Source organism: Stegastes partitus, unplaced genomic scaffold, assembly GCF_000690725.1.
Source record: "Stegastes partitus isolate 25-593 unplaced genomic scaffold, Stegastes_partitus-1.0.2 Scaffold508, whole genome shotgun sequence".
Classification (NCBI taxonomy): Eukaryota; Metazoa; Chordata; class Actinopteri; family Pomacentridae; genus Stegastes; species Stegastes partitus.
Window position 1 is genome coordinate 309,953 of NW_007578239.1, and position 14,273 is coordinate 324,225.

General features: G+C 41.0%; 2 protein-coding genes across 3 annotated transcripts in view; both read left to right on the top strand.

Annotated features, from left to right (window-relative positions):
• Positions 1–4,278, top strand: part of LOC103361502 (WAS/WASL-interacting protein family member 2-like) — a 9,784-nt gene extending 5,506 nt beyond the window's left edge. The window contains exons 7-10 of the mRNA XM_008287595.1: positions 7–339; positions 879–1,106; positions 1,542–1,643; positions 1,933–4,278. Coding sequence (XP_008285817.1) covers positions 7–339; positions 879–1,106; positions 1,542–1,643; positions 1,933–1,973 — 704 coding nt within the window. The 3' untranslated portion in view covers positions 1,974–4,278. The remainder of the gene's footprint in view (positions 1–6; positions 340–878; positions 1,107–1,541; positions 1,644–1,932) is intronic.
• A 2,275-nt stretch (positions 4,279–6,553) lies between these two features.
• Positions 6,554–13,689, top strand: utp18 (UTP18 small subunit processome component). Of its 2 annotated transcripts, none has more exons than XM_008287583.1 (13): positions 6,554–6,872; positions 7,430–7,563; positions 7,631–7,726; positions 8,047–8,126; positions 8,205–8,317; positions 9,284–9,409; positions 9,491–9,665; positions 10,804–10,904; positions 12,049–12,139; positions 12,547–12,670; positions 12,781–12,955; positions 13,033–13,175; positions 13,501–13,689. In XM_008287583.1, the coding sequence occupies exons 1-13, from the start codon at positions 6,654–6,656 to the stop codon at positions 13,523–13,525; spliced, it is 1,602 nt and encodes a 533-aa protein (XP_008285805.1). In that variant the 5' UTR covers positions 6,554–6,653; the 3' UTR covers positions 13,526–13,689. The 2 variants fall into 2 exon arrangements, with proteins under 2 accessions (XP_008285805.1, XP_008285806.1); XM_008287584.1 differs by having other exon boundaries at positions 7,433–7,563.
• The last annotated feature ends 584 nt before the right edge of the window (positions 13,690–14,273 follow it).

Here is a 14,273-nt window from a genome sequence, read left to right on the forward strand (position 1 = left end):
CCCCTCCCCTCCCCTCCAAACCTCCCCCGTCTCCTGGTAACAGCAGGCGCCCGCCCACCTCAGGTGGAAACCCTGCCTCCACCCCCTCATCCTCCACTCTGGCCCCGCCCCCTCCGCCTTATCGCATCACTAACGGTCCGAGCAGTGGCGGCGAGCCGGCCCCTGAGCTGCCGCAGCGCCACAACTCACTTAGCAACAAGAGGACTGCCCCCTCTCCAGGAGGCCACACCCCCACCAGAGGCCCCGCCCCTCCACCGCCACCTGCATCACCCACCCCCTCCCAGCAGGGCGCCAACAGGCCACCGCCCCCTGTCAGAGAGCCACCAGGTCGAGGAGCAGGTGAGGGTTCAACACTCATTATATCATCATCAACACGCGAAAAACACATCTTTTAAAATAACGTCATCAGATTACACAGTACAAAGGCGCCAGTGAAAGACTCTAGGTGCATTATGGGAAATGTAGGATCCAGTGAGTTTCTGTCACAACCTTTCACAAGCCTTATTTTCTGTTTTTTTTGTTTACTTATTTTGAGGCAATTTTTTTAATATTTCTAATTTTATTTATATTATATTGAAGTTATTTTATATTTTTAATTGTGATATTCTAGAACTGTAGTAAAATTGATTTATTGCAGATTTTTAGTATGTCTAATAGATTATATAAATTATATGTATTGTATGTGTTATATTCATTTTTAAAATAGTTTTCAGTATAAAGTTATAGTTTATAGAAATTATTATTACTATACATTAATTTAATATGTATTTGTGCATTTAGATATTTTGTTTTAATTTTTTGTTTTTTAAAAATAATTTCTCTTATTTTTGATATCGCCTGTATTGATCAGCTGTATTGATGTGTTGATTTCCTCTCAGCTCCTCCTGTTCCGGTCCAGTCGTCGACGACGAGGGCGGGCGGCAGAGAAGCTCCGCCTCCTCCCCCCTACAGGACACATGGTAGCCCCTCCCTCTCCTCTGACCCCCCTACCAGAGGAAAGCCTCCACCCCCTCCCACCCGCACCCCCACTGCTCCTCCCCCGCCTCCGCCTCCCCTCCGCAACGGACACTCCTCCTCTTCCTCCTCCATCCCTCGCTCCTTTGTGGGTGAGTCAATGTCCCTCCGTCCGTCCATCATCAGAGTTTTATTGATTAACAAGCTGATTAGCTTTTCAATCAATCCATCACTTTTTTAATTGCAGTTTTATTGACAGAAAAACTTTAGGTAGCTAATATTTTGACTTCACGACTGAACTCACACAGCTTTTAATGACGTTAATTAAGCTTCTGTTCAGTGATGTTTTCTGGCCTCACCTTGAATGGTTTGACCTTTATTTGGCCTCAGCTGCGTCTCTTTGTGTTCATGGTTCATTCTTTCCTTCATCAGTCTGTTTGCTCCTCTTTCTCTCCTTTATTTGTCAAACTGTAAATGTCAAGACACATTTGAGTTTGATGGAAAACTACAAGTTGATTTTGTCGCTGCATCCTGATCTGATATGAAGTGTTTTGGTTCAATGAGAGAAATTGTGCCTCCTCCTGCAGATGATTTTGAGTCCAAGTATTCGTTTCATCCTCTGGACGACTTCCCTCCTCCAGACGAGTACAGACATTTCACCAAGATCTACCCCAGCAAGGCCAACAGAGGTACTGCGTTCGTTTACATGTTGTCGTGTTTTTAATGTGCTTCTTAATATTTTTTTTAATACATGTGTGGTATAAGAATGTTTTAACAAATAGTTGTTTTTTATTTTAGCCCACTGTTGTTCTTGTTAACATTCATTATTCTTTGTAAATTACAAAATCACATGAACTGAGAAGAAGGTCGTGCATGTCAGATAATGTGTTGTAGCTGTAGTTCCTGGTTGTTCCACCAGGCGGAGCCTCTGACTGTTGTTGTTGATGATTGAGCTGTTTGTTTGTTTGTTAGTTTCAGTGATGAGAGGAGCTCCTCCACTGCCACCTGTCGGCAGGTGAACCAGGAAGAACAGCACACACCTGGAAAACACACACACATACACACCTACACTTACACACACACACACACACACACACACACACACACACACACACCATCCCGTTGGACGTCTTTGGCTTCGTCATCCTCGCCTTCTCCATCGCCGCCTCATCTGCGCTCACAGCTGATTGGCTGAGGAGAGGGGCAGACCGACCAATCAGAGAGAGACGGGCGATTTCAAGGACCAGGAAGTAGGAAGTGACTTAAGAGACGAACAGTGAAGCGAAGAACCTCCTCTGTCACCTGCTGGTTTCACGTCTTAGTTTGCACCTGCACTTTTTGTTTTTACACACGTGAAGCCGCTGCAGAGAAACAACACGGATGTTCCGCCTGAACACGTGAAGAAGAAGCGTTTGTGTTCTGCTCAGAGAAAACAAGTTTCCCGACGAAGTGAAGCAGAATTGAACAGACAATAACTGATCTTGACACTTAAAGCAGCAGTTCAACATTTTGTGGAAATTTTGAACGTAAATCGATCAAGAGGAGTTAATCAGCAGCTGTTCTGATAATCGATTGAAGTTGTTCTATATCCTGATGAGACCTGATGGAAACAATGATCATCAGTTAATACAGCAGAAAGGTTCCATTTACTTTACAAAATGTGGAACTGCTCCTGTAATGATCAGAACTTGGAGGTCATGAGAAACTGCAGAGACCTGGACCTGGACCTGGTTCTGGATCTTGAAGGTCCATAAACTGAAATCAGGCCCCGTGGCTTCGTGTTTTAGAGTTCGAGGATGAAAACACTGTAAATACTCACCTGCTTCTTCGTTAACATCGCTTAACACACCTGTCCTGGTGATGTCATCAGGGTGACCTCCAGCAGGCAGATGTCAGGTTCTGAGCAGGGCGGGTCTTAAAGTGCCAACACGGACTGAAGTGAGCCAGAGAAGCCCACCTGAGGTCACCTGAGGTCACATGACTCCTCCTGCTTCAGTGGATCGTACCATGTTGGTGAATTGTAGGGGAGTGATGGGACAAACCATCAGAGTCAAACTGAAAGTCTTCCACCTGCAGCGACGACAAACAGAACTTAGTGTCAACTTTATTTCAGCGTTTTGTGTATGTGTGTGTGTGCGTACGTGCGTGCGTGCGTGCGTGCTTGTGTGTGTGTATGTGTGTGTGTGTCCCTTCTCTACATGCAGTGTTAAATAATTTCCCATGATTCTCAGCTGTTTAAGCAGAAAAGCAGCAGCAGGGGTTTCAGAAGTGAATCAGAGTATTTTCTGATCAAACACTTCGGTTACATGAGTAGATCATCAGATTCATCAATAAGTTGAAGTATTAAAATGTCTTTTTCATTCTCAGACTTTCAGGAGATCAAGTTTGATTTATCGAGAATAAAATCTCAATGTTGAGAGTTAAAAGTCACATTTCAGAAAAATGCTGTTGATTTATGTTAAAAAGAGTAAAGAGAAAACTAATTAAACAATAATTAATGTTATAGGAAAAATCATTTGACATGTAAAAAGTCACAAAAGTTGGAAAAACTGATTTCAGGAAAGTTTCAAACATTTTCAGACCAAACTGATGTTTTTAGTTTCAGTGTCATAATTTTACAAATGACTAAAACCACAACAACAAAATGTCAGAGTAATTTTACTAATTAAAAAACAAGGAGTCACAATATTAAGAGTAAATTGTGAAATAAATCCAAGTGTTACGACAAAAGTTGTAAAAAAAAAAGAATCAAAATGCTGCAACTTTTTCTCCTAAAACTAAATCTTTATTATTCAAATCGTGATTTTGGGGGTTTAAAATTTAAGACTTTAAAAACAAAGCAAAAAAAAAAGCATTTACTTTATTTATACATAGTTTTTTTTAATGATAATGTGACTCATCAGAAATTTAAACATTTCAATGTAGACTTTTCTCTGTAATATTTAATTTTTGCGCTCACTTTTCCCTCAACATTGACTTTATCTGAAGTTGGTTTAGTTTTATTCTCTTAATGTTGTGACTTTTTGTATTTTAAGATTGATTTTTGTAGATTTCTGACTTTTGTCAGTGTTATTTTCATGATAACGTGACTTATCATGAGTTTAAATTTAGACTTTTCTTTAATAATACTTGAAACTTTTTTGGGTAATTATTGTAATATAATAATTTGTATTATCATTATCTTTCTCATAATGTGACTTTTTTTCTCAACATTGACTTTCTGGATTAATTTCCGCCTAATTCTCATCGTGTTTTGACTTTTTGTTAAAATTAATGCGATCAAACATTCACATTTTTTAAATGAATTAAGACTTTTTCTCTTGTCAAAGTGACTTTTTTGTGATTAATAAACTTTATTCTCACAATATTCTGACTTTTTTCAAATGAAAACTTCCATAACATTTCTTGTTATTCTTATAATGTGAATTTTTTCGTAACATCTAGTTTTTTAAATTAAGACTTTTCTCTTGATGTTTATTTAAAAAGAGTTTTCCATCAACATTTCCACTCATCTGACATATTTTCTCTTCTGTTCTCACGTTGTTGTTGCCTTCTTTATTAAAATGAGGACGTTTTTCTGTACATTTGACAGTTTTATTTTTTTTTTATTTTCTGCTCAGACGTCTCATCACTTCGTCTTCTTCGTTTCTCAGCTGATAAAATGGACGTTTTCTCTCTCAGTGCTGCTGCTTCTTCTTCTCTGCATGTACGACTGCATCCATGATTTTCATTTAGAGATTTAAATCATGTGATTGAGCACTTTTCTCTTGTTTTACTGAAAAAAAAAATGATTCCAGGTTTGAAAAAAACATGTCTGTTTGTCATTTTCCTGCTCAGCTGAAACAGACTGTTTAATGTTGTTTATTCTCTGATGTGGATCTGCTCTTGTTCTTCTTCTACTTCTTCTATTTCTTCTTCTTCTTCTTCTCTCAAACTGTTGTCTTTCTTCTTCTTCTCTGGATCTGCTGCTTCAGTTGCAGTTAAAGATGCATCACGTCTGACGCTTCCTCCTTTTTTGTTTATTTCTAGATCTTCCTACCAGACTCCATTTAAAATCTGATCGATTGTATGTTGTGAAGCTCCTGAGCAGACAACAGGACCTTCATAGCTATTTGCCACCAGACTCCATTTAAAAACCTTCTAATTTTACGTGGTGTCGCTGAGGAGCAGTTGTACTTGTGTCGGAGCATCTGTAAAAACCAGCCGTGGCTCTTGTTGCGCTTGTGCAGGTGATGCATCTTTACCTGCAGAGTTAAATGCCCCCCTCCCCCCCTCCACGCCTCGTCTGTTTGCCTTACAAACTGTTTGCTGTAAATCTCGTCAGTTAGAATCTGTACAAAGCTACTAAAACACTGGGAAATGTGTTACTGGCTGTTTAAGGTGACTTATGTGCTGCAGCGACTGCAGTGACGAATGCGTCCTGCAGCTTTTCTCTGCAGTTGCAACTGATGCTGTGTTTCAGTCCCAGTCTAACAGCATGCTCTGAAATAAACTCATCAGTGACTGTCTCCTCTGTTTGCTCTCTTGTGTATTTATGAACATGTCCTAAACGGTGTACAACTGTGCAGCTGTGATCAGGGTTCAGTGTTTGTAGAATTTTACCTCCTGCTGCTGAATGAACTCACTGTGAAGAGCAATACAGTGAAGCAGCTGTAAAATATAAAAAATGTTCACAGACAGATTTGCTTACAGCTACATTAGTGTTAGAAACGATCACAGTGATTCTACGTATTCATTTTAAATTACTCTTAAGCTTCAGATGTATGAGGTCAAATGTACGAGATTAAAAAGAACTAATTTTGACTTTCCATTAACATGTTCATTTACTAATTGTAATATTTTTGGGAAATATTTTCTGTCAGTCATGTAGATGATTATTGTGTTTTAATTACTTATAAATTATCTCAAATATATATATTTTAGTATAAAATAAAGTAATATTTTGGGGGGTTTACCTGTATTTTTGAATAAATCTGGTAAATTTTCATAATACTGTATGGCCTTTGCACAAATAATAAAATTGATAAAATAACAATAATAATAATAATATATATTTTTTAATGGACAGGTAAATTGAATTTTTTCTATTGTATTTATTGTTAATATTGGATTTTAATCTTATTTTTTGTATAGGGGTGAATGAGGTTAATGTTTGTTTATTTATTTATTGATAATATTGTAGCGTGATAACCTTAATATTTAAACTCATTAGGTAAATGTGTATATTATATTATTTTGTGTGGTTGGAACCAGAATAATTCTATTAGTTAGGTAAATAATTATTGCAGTAGTAGTACACCTTTTGGTTCTGTTTGGCTTCACATCTGTTGTTTTAAATGTTCTGTGTAAATCACAAGGGAGAAACTACAAATAGTTTAATTTCATAAATAACTGTATGAAGTAAAAGTGTAAAAGTATGTTTCATTTATTGGTAGCGTTCATCAGTTATGTCAGAGCCAATAATTTGCATATTCATATCTAAAAAGCAGCGCGCTGCGTTTGCACGTCTGACCAGCAGGCGGCGGACTGTTGTTATTGTTCTTCCTGGTTCAGAGGTCACCAATGAACACGTGATCCCACAGGTATCTCTCTGCGCATGTGCGAACAGTTCCTGCTGCATGTCGACAGAAAACATTCGATTGAACCGAGCTCACGTGTTCGTTCGGCGGCGTTAAATTCGTGTTTTTCTGCGGAGCAACATGGAGGACGTGAACGTTATCAAGCTGCCGGAGACGGAGGACAGAACACCGGCCAAGAAAAGAGCCAGACCGCCGCAGTTCGACCCCGAGAGAGAAGAACAGGACCGGCAGACGAACGTGAAGAGGCTGGCGGTGCTGGGGGAGACGGACGGCTCGGTGAAGCTGCTGGAGGAGCTGGTGTTCGGGGCGGAGGAAGAGCTGCTGGAGAGGCTCGTGGAGGTAACGTTCTCACCAGACCCCGTTCAACAATCTGATAATTTAACGTTCTCTTAGTGATGGACTGAAGAATCTGTGTCCTACAACTGAAGTTCACAGGTTGTCATGATTTGTGGTTACTGATGGCAAATTCGGCTTCTGGCTTTCTGCTGACAACACGTTACCTGAGTGAGAGGACACAGAAAATACTGTTCATCCAAAGGAATTGCCATTATAAAATATTACTAATTTAATCTTCTCCTGCTCATAAACAGCAATGTTTGAGTCTGAAATCAAAGTTTGATGCACTGTAGGAGTTTTTGATCTGTTCTGCTAAATCCGGCTCAGTAATTATCACTAAAAGTGCATTTTGATGCATAATGGCAGTGAAATGTTGCATTATGGAAGTTTCAAAACAAGTAAAGGCTTTTGCAGGGTTTCTGTCTCACTGATAAAAGTTTAAAGTTTTGAATTTGTGCTGAAACACTGAATGTGTTGTTCTGCTCGAAGGATTTCACTGCTTACAAGCTCATACGTGTAACTTGCACACTTTTTAAATGGAGTTTGGTGTTGTTGTCCAGCAGGAGGATGAGGACCAGACTGGAACTCTGCTGCTGCAGGACGAAGACGAAGAGTCCGAGGATGAAGCTCCTCAGCAGCAGCAGCCGGTCAAAAAAGCTGCCTGGGTGGACGAAGACGACGAGCTGGACGAAGAGTGAGTCTGTGGTGAAACACCTGCAGCCTCTGTTACCATGACAACACTAACATCACTTGTGTTTCAGGGTGGACATGAGGCATCGTTACCGTAGAAACCTGATGAGGGGAGAGGCCGAGTCGACCATGTCCAAACAGAAACTACAGCAGAGGATGAGGGAGCAGTGAGTGCACACACCTGAGCACACACCTGAAAATGCTTACCAGAATCCACCGTTGCACTCATGTGCATACGGGTGCAAAACATTGAACTACACACACATACCTGAATACATCTGCACACACATTTTCCTGAGCACATTTACCTGCACACCAAAATACGCCGATACACAACATTGCTTTACATCTTCACACCTGTATACACACACTTTGCATTTATAAAACGCGTGTCCCTGAACATGTTTACCTGCCACACACACCTGAGCACACATTTACCACACTCCCTCCTGTACACACATGTTGTACTGACTGTGGTGCGTTTCAGGTTCCAGAAGGCGATGGGGGGAACACCATCATGGGCAGAGAGTGGTGCCCAGAAGAAAAAGAAGAAGAAGAAGAAGAAAGGTGGAGTCACAACCTCAAACACTTTCCTGTTTGTTTGGTTGAATCTTCTGTCTAAACTGTGTGTTATTGTTTCTGAAGCTGCTGATGAAGAAGATGACGACGATGATGATGAAGACGATGAAGATGACCTGCTGAGGAGGACGGGAAACTTTGTGGCGTCTTCAGAGAGTCTGCCCAGCGGCATCCTGAGGGTCAGTGAGTCCCCTCAGTGCAGCACCTGAGTGTCATGTTCACTGCAGAACATTATATTCTGTCAGCAGAAGATGATGAAGAGTTCATCAGTCAGCTCAGTTAACATAAGAACCAGAACACGAAGATGACAAACATTTTGCACAGCAACGTCCTTTGTTCAGATTTTCATCAACTGTTATTTCTAACCTTGAACTATGTTCTGTGAAAAGATTTTAGCAGAATTTTGAGAATTTCATGTTTTCAGACCTGAGATTTCTTCTGTTTTCACCCTCACCCTATAAAGGCAGCCTTGTAATACCACCAAAACTTGAACAATTTGTCAATTATCAAGGTCCAGTAATTAAAAATGTGTCCTCTGTTGGAGCCATTCAGTCATGACGATCTGCTGGAAACTATTCTGTCCTCAGCATATTTCATGTTTGTGGGAGTTTTATTTGTGGAAATACTGAACCCCGAAAATTCCTTCATAAAATTCTCAGGTCTGAAAACATGACATTTTAAAAATTTTGTCAAAACATTTTACAGAACTTAGTTTTGGGTCTCACATACAGAAATATATAAACGCTAAACAGAATCTGGGATACTGCAGGAACATTTCAGCTGAATTCTGTATCTGTATCTGAGCTGACTGAACCTCCTGCTGGTATGAAGTCGTTTTCCAGGAGAGGTTTTCAGCTTGTGACCAAGATTTTTTAAAAAAACAGCCATATTGATCCTCAAGGGAATTCTTGTTTCAGACGTTGCTCCGAAAAGAAACAAAATTTGATGACATGAGAATAAATACAAGGTTCAGTCGAAAAAAAAAAAAGATATAGAAGATCTGACAAACTCTCCGGAAAACTGCAGAAAAGCAGCGACGAGCCAAAACTTCCACAAAGAATCAGAACCGCTTCAGCTGAGAAACAAACTGTGTGGGGCCAAAGTGATCTCTGAAGTGAGCAAAGTTCTTGCGTTCTGTCCCTCAGATGAAGAAGTGTCTTCATGCTAACAGCGCTCGGCCATCAGAGGACAGACTGACCACCGTCCAGTTCCACCCCTCAGCTCAGGTCGTCATGACCGCCGGCCTCGACCAGTCCGTCTGCCTCTTCCAGGTACCGCCAGCCTCCTCAGACCTCCAGCAGGCTCCTGATTGGTGGAGACGATCGCCTGACTTGAATCTGTTTCTTCTGCAGGTGGACGGAAAGACAAACCCGAAGATCCAGAGCATCCACCTGGAGCGCTTCCCCGTCCACAAGGCTCAGTTCAGCCGCGACGGAGAGGTCGTCATCGCCACGAGTTTCAGGAACAAGATGTTCTACCTGTACGACATGATGGAGGGCCGAGTCACGCCTGTTCACACCGTCAGAGGTCAGAGCTGCTACCAGCCTTTAACCGCTTAAAAAAAACAGAGACTAAGGACAAAGTTTGATGCTGAATAAGAGTTTTAAGGCCTTTATGGGTAATCCAGCTCCTCACAAATTCTCCTCCAGGCATGTTTGCCAGTATTTAAACAAACAAACAAAACTAATTTGATGTTTTCTTTCTCAGAAGTGGTAGAAGTTGTGTCTGAGAACAAAATATTACACTTTGTATCAAATTAAACTGACTTAAAGGTTTGCTTCAGTCTGTTCTCTACCAGACTCCCTTTAAAATACGACTAATTGAATCTTCTCTTGCTCATAAACAACAACGTCTGAGTCTGAAATCAAAGTTTGATGCATAACAAGAGTTACAGAATAGCACTGAATATACAGAATGTTATAATGATGTATAGAACAGTGTGAATAAGCTGGAACAGGCTTGAATCACTCATCAGTCAGATCATTACTGAACCTCCTGCAGTCCTTCAGCTGCTGCAAACACAGCAACACTTTAAACTGGTAATAATTATAGTTATAACAGTCGTGTTAACTTGAAAAAATCCATTTATTCACAACGTTTTGTTGCAAATAATTGGAGTTTTGAACGTTAGACAGTGTGTGGAAGAGAAGTGGAAAGAGAAAATAACCTTAAATTGTTTAACAACAATGTAAAGAAGCTGTTTGCCTTCATTCTTCTTCCCTATGGCTCATTTTTCACTGCAATAAAAAGTCCTGCACCTCCTTGAAAACAGAACAACCACAAAGAAGGAAGAGAGAACTCAGAAATGTCTTCTGTCAGGATGACTCAGTTATAAAATCATTTCCAAAAGTTTCAAGAAGACTCTCAGACTTTCTGACAGTCTGCCTGACTTGCAGAAATCCATTTATTTGCGACGAAAGGATAAATCTTAAAAATAGATCAAACTAATAGATGCTTAACATATAAACCTGCGATAACTGTTGAAATTCTAGTTGGGTTTGTTTTCACATGATCAGCTGTAGGAAGATGCTTCACCATGCTGAATGTTTCTTCAACGATTTGCTCCTCCGTAAACTGTTTTGGAGAATTTTTGTCACGTGACTGTTGGTCGCAGCTGAGAGGAGCTCCTCAGATGGTTGAGCTTGGTCTGCTTGCTGTTGTTCAGGTCTGAATGAAGCCCGGGTGAAGGAGTTCTCAGTGTGTCCTGAAGGAGACGCCCTGCTGCTCACTGGGACTCGTGGATACCTGCACCTGCTCACACTAAAGGTAACTCTCCTTCTTCTTATTCTGCTGCTGCTGCCGCCAGAGGCCTGAAGAACCCAGTTTCTGCTACTCCATCATCTGTCTTTAAGCTTTAATAACCTGGAAAATTTCTCACGTAGTAACAGATCATTTCTGTGGGTCTGTTGTTTTAACAAGAAGAGAAAAAGACCATTAAAACGTTACAAAATGCAGCTTTACATTGTCAGAATTAGGTCTTGTTGCACTGCTGTTAAAAAAAACTGTGTAGCTGAACCTTGTAGTCTGTGAAGATTCTCAGTCATCCAGGTCATGCTTCTTCTCGTAGATTAATCGTAACAACTGGACTTGCTTGAGTTCCTTGAAGACGTTCCACCTCTCATCCAAGAGGCTTCATCAGTTCTGACTGACTAGTTGGGAGTTCCAGATACTTTTATCCTTAAGGAGCCATTAACACCTGAGTTTCTGTTTCAGTTAAGGGTTTGTTGCTCCTTCCCCTCGACATGACAGATGGCTTGAGAGAGGGGTGAAAGAAGCCATCTATGTCAAACTGGAAAGACCATCCCTCAACAGAGGTGGAGGTCTGAGGCATCACCTCTCACCTGTTTACAATCCAGTCCTAAGATCTCTCCCCAGGAAGATGAAACCACATTCACACCTAGCCACAAAAGATCTTTATGAAGCCCTTTGGGGGGAGCACTAAGGACTCGCATAACGAGGGGGAGGAGTAACTACCCCCAATTGAAACCGAAACTCAGATGTTAATGACCCCTTAAGGATAAAAGTATCTGGAACTCCCAACTAGTCAGTCAGACCTGATGAAGCCTCTGAACTTTGTTCATTTAAAATAACAACTTCCACTGGGAAAATGTGTATTTTTAATATGTTTTACGCCACATAGTGTTTTTAGATGTGACTGAATCAGAAAAACCTAAAACGTGTCATATTTTAAATAAATCTCAAAATCGATCAGTTTTGTGTTTATATGATTAGAAAAATCAGTTGGAATGAATGAAGCGTGAGCTACAATGATGATGTGATAAGAAAGCAGAAAGTTAAAGAACAAAAATCAAAGTTTTGAGCTGCTTTTCAGTGTGAAGGACGACTTGAAAAAGACTTTAGGAAGGTAAAATCTGACAATTAAATCTTGAAACAAACTGTGTATGTTCAGACGAAGGAGGTGGTTCGCAGTGTGAAGATCAACGGTGACGTCAGCGGCGTCGCACTTTCTCCTGACGGCAGCAAAATCTTCGCAAACTCAGGTGAGAGCAGGAGAGAACAAATGTACAGGTAAAAGTCCTGCATTCAAATGTTTACTGATGTAAAAGTATGAAAGTATCAGCATCAAAATAATGCAGCACATTGTGTATTATGCTGCAACTACAAAAAGTATTCACCCACCTTTGGAAGATTTTTCCTTTTGATTGCTTTTCAACGTTAAATCATGGATCCAGAACTCTGAACAGAAGCTTCTTCAGAGGAGGTTGTAGAATGTAACGCTATGATTATAGCTGTAGCATCAGTTACCGTGGTGATGTAGCTCTGTGGGATGAGTTGCCATGGTGATGTAACTGCAGCATCAGTTGCCGTGGTGATGTAGCAGGTTAAAACAGAACCTCCTTCATCACATTGAAAACTCTTCTGTGTGTGTGTCTGTGTGTGCGTGCAGAGGAGGGGGAGGTGTATGTGTTTGATTTGCGCAGCAGTCGGTGTGTCAACAAGTTCTCAGATGACGGCTGTGTGAGGGCGTCGTCTATCGCTGCATCTCGTAACGGACAGTACCTGGCTTGTGGGTAAGACACACCCACGTGACCATCCCGCTCTCTGATTGGCTGACAGCTGCCTGTCTTGTTTATCTTATTTGTTTGGTTTGTTCAGCATTGACTTCCTGTCTGTGTGTCAGCTCTCAGTCAGGTGTGGTCAACATCTACTCCCAGGAGGCGTGTCTTAACTCAGCCAATCCGAAGCCCCTGAAAGCCGTAATGAACCTGCTGACCTCAGCGACCGCCCTCGCCTTCAACCCTTCATCTGAGATCCTCGCTATCGCCTCCAGGGCCGAGGACGAAGCTGCACGGCTGGTGAGACAGCAGTGATGACGTTGATGATGATGATGATAGCGATGATGAAGAGCACTAATCCTCACCTGTCTCCTCAGGTACACCTGCCCAGCCTCACCGTCTTCTCCAATTTCCCCGTCGCTAAGAGGAAGATCGTCTACCGAACCAGCTGCCTAGACTTCTCCCCAAACAGCGGCTTCTTCTCATTGGCTAACAACAAAGGCCAAGCCCCCCTGTTCAGGTGAGACAGCCAATCACTGCCTGTGTTTATCCTAAGGCTAAACCATTAGCATTTAGCTCCATTATCCATCATCAAATGTGTTACATTAGCAACTGTTAGCACGATACAACTATACACAAAACTACTACAATGAGGCACAAAACGACCACAACGGTACACAAACTGACTACAAAGGGACACAAAAGTTGCAGGTACTGATGATGTGGTTGTTTTGTCCTCGTGTATCTGAATCTGTCTGCGGAACAAATACAAGTTTGTATCGATGTAGTGATGTGTGATGCAACAGACACACAGTGACCTTGTATCATGTTGTGTTTTTGTGCAGGTTGCTGCATTACAAAGACTTCTGAGGAGCAGCTGTGGAGGAGCTTTGTGTAAATACTGTGATGAGGAGTTAAAACAGTGAAAGTTTGAATGGAGTCTGGCTCAGAGCCGAACACACCGAAGATCCTCAGAACAAACTCACATGTTGACTTTTATTGTTTGTATGATCTCATAAAAGAATGAAACTGAATTATGTGTTTTTTTTCTGTTTGTACTCAAATAGTAACTTCAAACATTTCAGATTTTTTAAAGTAAAGTGTCTTAAGCTGATTTAACTCTCCTGCTGTCTCATTTAACCTAAAAATCAAACATGGGACTGATCTCAATCACAAGTTTCACTCAGTTTCATATTTGACTTGAAAACTGCCTGTAAGGATTGGATTTTAACATAGCTGTCATCCGTTGAACTTTATTTTTATTTATTTGTTTTCTTTTATTTTTTGAGGAGCACAGTTTTCTTTTGCTCCTAAACAATGTAATTGTTCATATTTATTCATTCATGTTCTCAGACAGGCAGCAACAACATCAGGACAGGTTGAAACCAGTGAAGTCAAACGTCAAAACAAAATTAAAAACATCATTTGGATGTTTTACCTTCGTTTCACCAGCAGCTTGTTTTTGTCACTGATGAGCCTCCGCACAGGTGAACACAGGTGTGTCTTGAAGCCACAGCAGTTACACAACTCACAGGCTGAACCAGCCAATCAGGTGGCAGGAATTCAAACCGCCAAACTGGATCCAACACACACACACACAGAGCAGCAGGAATGTCCT

What these genes read in the sequence shown, in the direction of transcription:
- utp18 (XM_008287583.1), top strand. Translation starts at nt 6,654, where the DNA reads ATGGAGGACGTGAACGTTATCAAGCTGCCGGAGACGGAGGACAGAACA. An exon ending in AGTCCGTCTGCCTCTTCCAG is followed by an intron (nt 9,410 to 9,490) that starts GTACCGCCAGCC and finishes TTTCTTCTGCAG; the next exon opens with GTGGACGGAAAGACAAACCC. An exon ending in CAAAATCTTCGCAAACTCAG is followed by an intron (nt 12,140 to 12,546) that starts GTGAGAGCAGGA and finishes GTGTGCGTGCAG; the next exon opens with AGGAGGGGGAGGTGTATGTG.